Source organism: Haliotis rubra, unplaced genomic scaffold (genome assembly GCF_003918875.1).
Source record: "Haliotis rubra isolate DU_JTF1 unplaced genomic scaffold, ASM391887v1 Scf239, whole genome shotgun sequence".
Lineage (NCBI taxonomy): Eukaryota > Metazoa > Mollusca > Gastropoda > Lepetellida > Haliotidae > Haliotis > Haliotis rubra.
The window spans coordinates 953,104-961,915 of NW_025766436.1; the positions used below are offsets into that span (position 1 = coordinate 953,104).

Consider the following 8,812-nt stretch of genomic DNA (forward strand, 5'->3'; position numbering starts at 1 on the left):
TCTGCTCGTGACAGACCAGAGTGCAAACACCTGTAGCTGGAAATTAGAGAAAGGGAGTTTATCATGAAGTGTTTTTTCATTGTAGTCCCAGATCCGTTGTCTAACATGAAGCTTGCGGGTGGCAGATGCTGTAAAAAATCCTCTATGAGCATCCCAAAAAGATTATGTCAGATAGAGCACTTTGAAAGCTTTCAATAATACTTGGTATGATGTTTTCGATGAATATTTAAGCCCGCGCCTAAAACTTTGGGTGTGTTTGAATGTATTACGCTGACAGCTGACGCCATTGGAATGTTTCGTAAGAACACATTATATCGTAGTTGATAATGTTCGTAAGCATTGATCCCACACACAGAGCTGGCTGCCTCTCTACCAACACGGCACTGACGGGGATAGCGTGGGGATAGACAGTCACATTATAAGTAGGTACACACACCCTGATACACACACCCTAAACACACACCCTGATACAGAAAGAATGATATTAATTATAGACAGTCACATCAATACACAATAGGTAGTCACATCCTTACACAGTAGTCGTGATATCATTATGAGGAGGCAATCAAATATATAGCTAGTCACATCATTATAAATCAGTCAGTATTGTGTCAAATATATAGCTAGTCACATCATTATAAATCAGTCAGTATTGTGTCATTCAGTAGATAGTATAAGACAAAATATTATGGATCTCAACTTCTTGTTTATTCTATACCCAACGTTTCTGGGCTTTATGGTGAATGACGAAGGGGCAAGGAAAAGCCCAGAAACGTTGGCTATAGAATAAACAAGAAGTTGACATCCATAATATTTTGTCTTATAGAGAGAGAGAGAAGTTTATTCAGTAGTATTTGGGCCATAAGGCCTATGATACAGTTGACAAATACAATTTAAATTACACGTTATCATAAACATTTGAGTTTCATATTGATCTTATTTTGAATATCTCATTGAGATAGATAGCTGTTAGATGATGTACATTACTATTTTGTGACATGAAAATTGCCTGAATGGTTAGTGGGCCTCTGTAGACTGATTGTAGCTTCTGTAGATATAGAGTTCTGGCTTGATTATACTTGTCACAAACAAACAATACATGGTTCTCATCTTCATTAAGGTTATGATTACAAAGTTCACAGATGGGGTTGATTGCCGTTGTATTTTTATTGGTTCTTAGCTTGTTTATTTTGGCTTGTACTTGAATACCAACTTCTATATGCCTCTCAAGAACCTCATTCAGTAGGTGGTCATGTCAGAATACTGTTGTCAACGTTAAGAGACATTCAGTAATTCTGTAGGTGTTGTTAAACAAATCATTACATACCCTTATGTCTTTATAGCAGACACAGTTTTATCAAGTTGTATAAAAAATTTGTTTCTTCGATGAAACATATAGTAGTTTTCATATTACTCATTTGGAAGCATACAACAACAAAATGTGCATCGTATAGTTCGAGAATTCGCGTTCAGTTCAACGGTAGATGATCATCACGCAAACATTTAAAGCAAAAATGTTTTTGTGTGTGTATGTGTGTGCATGTGTATGTATGTGTATATATATACAATCAATATTTGTAAAATATATACTAGTGAGGAAGCATAAAATGTATGACTGCACTATAGATATGACGTGACGATGTGTACATGTAACCGCATGCTGATGCATTCTTACCAGCCACCATCCTCGTACCAGGGTAGTTGATGCCTACTGCGATTAGTCCTTGCCCTTAACCTGCAGAGTGCCTTTTCATGGCGCCCTATTCTTCCCTCATCTCAGGAACTTGGCAACACTCACAATGAAGAGCTGAACTTTGTTCCTTGAAAAACACGTAGATAACATACACTTCACTGACTGTTCAGGAGAAAGAATTTGTTTTCGTGATGTTTTGACGTTTCAGTGTTGGTCAGATATGCTCATTTTGACACGTGATCACCTGAGTATTGGTCACCTGTTGATTCCTTTTTTATTTTGTTTCAAATGCTGACACAGTTTTGGTCATTAAACAATGTTGGTTTGCTATCTCAGCTCAGATTTTGGTGTATTACCTTTGAAAGTGGTGATCCTTTGCAAATTTTGAATACGAATTTGGGTACAATGTTTTAAGCCCATTTCTGGTGTCCCCCGCCGTGATATTGCTGGAATATTGCTAAAAGCGGCGTAAAAACAAACTCACTCACAGAATACGAATTAGATTCAGGTCCCACCCTATACACAGATAATATATCTGCTGTGGAATATACATCAGTGATTCACACGCTGACATATATGAGGAACTAATCAGGTTTTCTTATTTAACACATTCCAACATATACTGGTCATGTGTCGGTGAGGCAGCATTTAGAATGGCATCAAGTGCAGCAGCAATAGGTTCAATAATGATTATTACTTTGCGCATTTCAATTGCCCTTCAAATATCCTCATGTTGAAATGCGGAATGAATGGCATGCGGAGTTTTAGATTCATTTGAAGAATGAAGTCTCTCCCAGAGGAAATACACAAAATGTTGTACTGTTGAGACCTGCTGTCGCCTGTCTCCCCCTCACGTCGGATTATGACACAACTTTGTTGTGAGTGACATTTCGGTGCAACATGGAAGAAAGCAGAGGAGACATTGAGAAAATTTATCCATAAGCGAGTCCGGTTAAGATCTCCCCAGTAATCCTATGCTTTTCTAAAATGGGGACGAAGGACATAATGCGTATTGTCAGGCTAAGTGACGTAGTTGACTGCGTGTCATCTCATACAGACTGCATGTCATCTCATGCATGTCATCTCATACAGACTGCATGTCATCTCATACAGACTGCATGTCATCTCATACAGACTGCATGTCATCTCATACAGACTGCGTGTCATCTCATACGGACTGCATGTCATCTCATACAGACTGCATGTCATCTCATACAGAGTGCATGTCATCTCATACAGACTGCATGTCATCTCATACAGACTGCATGTCATCTCATACAGACTGCATGTCATCTCATACAGAGTGCATGTCATCTCATACAGACTGCATGTCATCTCATACAGACTGCATGTCATCTCATACAGACTGCATGTCATCTCATACAGACTGCATGTAACGTTGCCGGTGATGACTGGTTCAGACTTATTCACAGACTTATTGCGATATAAACCTAGGGCAAAACAAAGCATACACTTGACAGTTTAATTTGACCAAAATGTCACCCACGTTGAAAATAGCCGTTAATGTAGCTGAAATATATAGACTTAAAAGAACATGCAAAGAACGAACAAGCATTTATACAGAAAAATAATATATAACTTTTGAAAGCCTTAACTAACCCTGTCCTCCAAAGAGAGCCCGAAATGTATTGTTTTCTTAAAACGTTTGATTGACTTCGGCTTTGTGTGATCTGTTTTGCGATCTGGACAGAACATCTCTAATACTCTCTAAGTCTACGGTGTTCAATATCAGTTGGTTGATTACATTGAGATCAGGTGTAATACCACTATTCAACAAATCGTGTCTTAGCTGTTGTCCTTCTGTGTTGGTGTATAACATTATATAATCTAAAGTCTGATGGTGTTAGGTTTTATGAGGAAAGCAGCCATAAATTGTAAACAAATATGAAATACAAGGTGGAACATGTAATCAATACACAAGATGTACTGGAATAATCAACTTGCATGAGAAACGTACTTGGTTTACTACAATCAGATTACACCCTATCTAAATGGAAAGGTTTTGAATCAATCGTGTTCCTTCCTCAGGTCTTATTCCAGACTTAGATGTTTCAATTATATTCTTGGTACAGCGACTCGCAGATATGAAAATACCATTTATAAATGTCACTTATTGTATTTCATGGAAACTGAAAGGTCTGTGTGGCTGTTGGAGATGAGTTGCACATGATTCTTATTCCGTTGTGTATTGAGGAACAACGTATGCTTCAAATATATAACTATTAACATATATATATATTTCTATCATGATGAGCAAACACACTTGCTAATGCTTTATTGAATAGAACTACCAGTCTGTCTTTCTGTTTATATGTCTGCATTGAAAAAAATATAATATACTGAAACAACATTTACTGAAATAATGAGAAGTATAAGGAAGACATTGTGTGTTGCTGTATTCAAGTGAATGTCTACGACAAGTTATGTAAAACATGATTACGATTCCGTTACGAACATCAAGTTTATTAGATATGATATTGAACACTGTCAGGGACCGACGGATGCTTGTAACACATAGGTAATGATTTGCCACACACAATCACACAATAGATTCATTTACTTCACGTCTCGGATTGACATAATTCACGAAAGGTAACAGCATAGTGATAATTGTTCACTGTTTACTGGTTGTCAAGAACTTGTCCCTCTCAAAGGCGTGGGCTAAGTTTCCAAAAGATTCCTTCTTCATCCTGCAGTATTGTAATGTCACCTCGGAGACTGATTACCATGTCGACCCCACAGATTCTTGATAAAGTCATCTTTGATATTCATCTTGGTTGGGTATCCACTTTGGAAGCATTTCCAGTAGGTCTGACGTCATATCTTAATTAAGACTTCAAAGACCGTGTGCTGAACCCTCTAAAGTTTCGGAATAGATTGTTAATGACCCGCGCATTTGCCGTAGTGGAATAGTGGGTTTTCTCTGCAATTCCTAGGCCTAAAACATACTGAATTAAATTATGCGTTCACCTAGATAGATACATATATACGTGCATGCATGCATACATACACACACACACACACACACACACACACACACACATACACACACACACACACACACACACACACACACACACACATACATACATACATACATACATACATACATACATACATACATACACACACACACACACACATACATACATACATACATACATACATACATACATACATACATACATACATACATACATACATACATACATACATACATACATACATACATAAAGAGAAGCTTGTTGTGACCTACTTGGAGTATCTAAGTATCACATGAAAGACATTATGTATGAAGCCAGTGATCACAGTAGCACTGTACTGACACTGTACCACTAATAAAGAGAAGCTTGTTGTGACCTACTTGGAGTATCTAAGTATCACATGAAAGTACATTATGTATGAAGCCAGTGATCACAGTAGCACTGTACTGACACTGTACCACTAATAAAGAGAAGCTTGTTGTGACCTACTTGGAGTATCTAAGTATCACATGAAAGTACATTATGTATGAAGCCAGTGATCACAGTAGCACTGTACTGACACTGTACCACTAATAAAGAGAAGCTTGTTGTGACCTACTAGTGTACTGACACTGTACCACTAATAAAGAGAAGCTTGTTGTGACCTACTTGGAGTATCTAAGTATCACATGAAATACATTATGTATGAAGCCAGTGATCACAGTAGCACTGTACTGACACTGTACCACTAATAAAGAGAAGCTTGTTGTGACCTACTTGATACCAGTGACAGAACCGACACAGAACCCTCGCTCCTGCTCCATATATCGGTATCCGTCCAAACGCCTCTCAAAGAAGTTACTCGTCTTCATAGAGACGTGGCAGTCTCAACTACGTCCAACATATCATCCATAGATGAGAGTCTTACAATCACCTAAACGTACATGCAGTATGTGTAATGTCCTCTGGATACTTTATGTATTCTCTGTTCTTACCTCAACTAATACGAGAGCTGGCTAAAAAACAAAAATACATAATGCATTTTTCAGTAATTGGGTATCTTAATTCATGAAACTTTAGAATCGAGATCAATTTGTAATAAACTATAAATTGATAGATAATACAGAACGAGTTAATTCACATAGGAAACATTTTTTGATAAATGTTGGTGAAGAAAGATCAAGGTTAAGCTGACCTGTTATTTACGAGTGTGCAATGGTGAGCACAGCGGAGAAATTGAGATACGAAAACCTTTTATTATTACTTTACGTCGGAATGAAAATTCAGGGCGTGCGGGAGTTGGGAAACACAGGCAAAATACGTACAGTCTAAAGATAACACACGCAATCTCAGTGTACTTCTACACGAGAGGCATACTGCGTAGAGAACACACGCTTAGATAATTACCATTCACAAGACCCCATTGAAATGTCATCGTCTAAACTTTGATATGGAACCATACCTCGGTCCGTGAGTCCACACATTTCACTGTGGTAATCACAGCACACATGCCTGGTCAACCATACTTGTTTGAAGCCATTATCTTTTTACTGAGCTTCTTGACGAACAACTTTAACCGTTCTTTTGACGATAACTGTTAGTGTTATAAAACTGTTGATATTACAACGTTCGCCCATCTTCCTGTGACGACAAGGAAACGTCTCAGATGGCGGGTCAGTGTTTCAAAGGCATCATCGAAATGATAGCAAGTTGCAACGTGTGCCAAGTAAAATATATGAATCGTGATATGACTAGTCAGAGCGTGATGGAGAACATGGGCAACAGGGGGCGCTCTATTATTAAAATGATCTCCAATGGATACTGCTGACTAAAGTAGAGACAAGTACAAACGATGTATTTTCTAATTGTATCTGACTCGCATCTTTAAACCTACCCAGTTTTCATTGCCGTATAGATGTATGTTGAGTAGTAGCCTATAACATGGGTATTCAACTTTACATTCTTTGGAACAAGAAATTCCGGAGTTAAGAACTCCAACCACTTAACGTTTATTATATTTTTGACAAATGCCCAAACTGATCATACACTAATATTGTTCCTCGTGTTTCAGGTTCGTTGTGCCCGCACTGCCAGATTCCGGAGATTTTCTTCAAGATCATATTCTGGCTTGGTTACTGCAACTCTCTCATGAATCCAATTATCTATGCGTGCTCCAGCAGGGAGTTCCAACGTGCTTTCAAACGTATACTGTTGTGTCAGTTCCGGCGGCGTCCAAGACTTTTCCAGCAGAAGAGTGAACGATCGTCGTCGATGGATGTGAGCCGCAGTCATTCTACCACCGAGGTGCATCGTCAGGCCTCCAGGATCTACAGGCCAGTGTCCCTCAAGGGACCGTCTTCCGCCAAAAAGGCAGTCCCTCAGGAGTACCACAGTGCCTCAAACATTCTTTCCAGGGGTACCCCCGACTCCCCCCTCCATAGCTTGCGAATATTCCAGATGAAGAGGAAAACCTACTGTGAGGATAGTGGTGATGACAGCAGCTGTAAGACGGAAAGTGGGACAGTGAAGACCTTGAATGACACACGGGAATCTCTCCTGCCTGATCAATGTCTTCACAGAGGCGATTCCTTGATACATCGGAGACAAAACTCCAGCACGTGTTTAGACGAAAGTAGCTTTGCCGATGATGAAGAATATGTTAACTCTGTTATTACGAACAGCAGGAATCATAAGAGAGTTAAAGAGACCACATATACCGTACCAGATGTCCCGCTTATATTGATTAGGTGTGATTCAGGATCAGATATTGATGAAACCACGCCATTCACGGCAGATTGTTCCAGTTAGTAATTTCAAACCACATGTTCTCCACCTTTCAAGTTGAAACACTTTGAGATGCATTCATATATGCAGGCGGCAGGCTGAGACTTGCCAGCGAGATGAACTGAGAGGCAATAGCCTTCACTGAAGGAGAGTGTGTGTTTTATGGTGGACGTAGAGGCAAAACCTTTTGACATGTCCCCAATCATGATGAAAACTGCTATAAAGCATGTATTGCACTTGAGGAAAATTAAATTCATTGACGTGCACAAGCGTTCAGCTCAACGTGCAAGTAAATATAGTTTTATACCTAACAGTATGGAAAATAACTGATGAACTATTTATGTTTAAGTGGTGCCCTGAGCTGCCAAAGCAATCAGAGAGAAGTATAATCAGAACGGGTCTAGAGATAAACAGATATGTAGACACACTTCCCAGTTGCAAGCAAGGCGAGGAAATAACTAGCTAGGCACCTGAGTAGAGAATTAATGTGAACGAGGCGATGAGCAGCATTATCCAAGAAGCTCTCCTACATGATTGATGACCATGAGTTTTTCTGCCAGATATTGAACCAGCGCTCTGATATTCCCCCCGAGTGAAACTGGTTGTATTTGACACTGTCTGGCTGTGAAGCCACTAGTATTGCCACTTGCTGCTACACGATCTGGTTGTTGGTGTCATTAGGGTGTATTGTGGAACACAACAATGACTCTATGCTTGATATGCTGACGTACATGTATGTAGTCAAAGTAGTTTGTGTATGGTATTGGATAAATTATATTTTTAACAAGATTGTTTTCGTAAGAGATTATTTCATTGATTGGTTATTTTATAATATTTCATATACATGCAATGTTCACATAACAATAATGCTACATGGACACTGCGCTCGTTATTATGAATGACACGTTACAACATGCTACCTCAAGGTACAATGCTCTTTCAGATGTCCAACATTAAAACGATGCCACTTTATACACACAACGCTCTCTATGATAAAAGGCATTACCTTTATTCTACTTCCACACATAGCGAGCGCTCTCTATGATGTCTGTCCAAATGGGTACAATGTGTGAAGCTCATTTCTGGTGTCCCCCGACATGATATTGCTAAAAGCGGCATAAAACCTAACTCACTCACTCACTCACTATGATGACTGAAGAATAACTGAATTTAACATCAATGCTGAACGCTCTCTCCTACGTCTGATATGTAGCGTTATGTTACCTCAACACACAAACCTCTATATTAGACATAATATGAAGCTTATTCTACTTCGGCATAGCACACACTGACACGACGTCCATCATACAGAGCGTAGTGTGTTGTGCTCGGTATTATTCATCATACAAAA

At 39.0% G+C, this 8,812-nt stretch overlaps 1 protein-coding gene across 3 annotated transcripts in view; it reads left to right on the forward strand.

Moving 5' to 3' along the window:
- The window catches only part of LOC124278528 (alpha-1A adrenergic receptor-like), a 201,604-nt gene extending 193,362 nt beyond the window's left edge, over window positions 1-8,242 (forward strand). For all 3 annotated transcript variants that reach the window (XM_046714257.1, XM_046714254.1, XM_046714255.1), the window contains exon 4: window positions 6,749-8,242. In XM_046714257.1, coding sequence (XP_046570213.1) covers window positions 6,749-7,485 — 737 coding nt within the window. In that variant the 3' untranslated portion in view covers window positions 7,486-8,242. The remainder of the gene's footprint in view (window positions 1-6,748) is intronic.
- The last annotated feature ends 570 nt before the right edge of the window (window positions 8,243-8,812 follow it).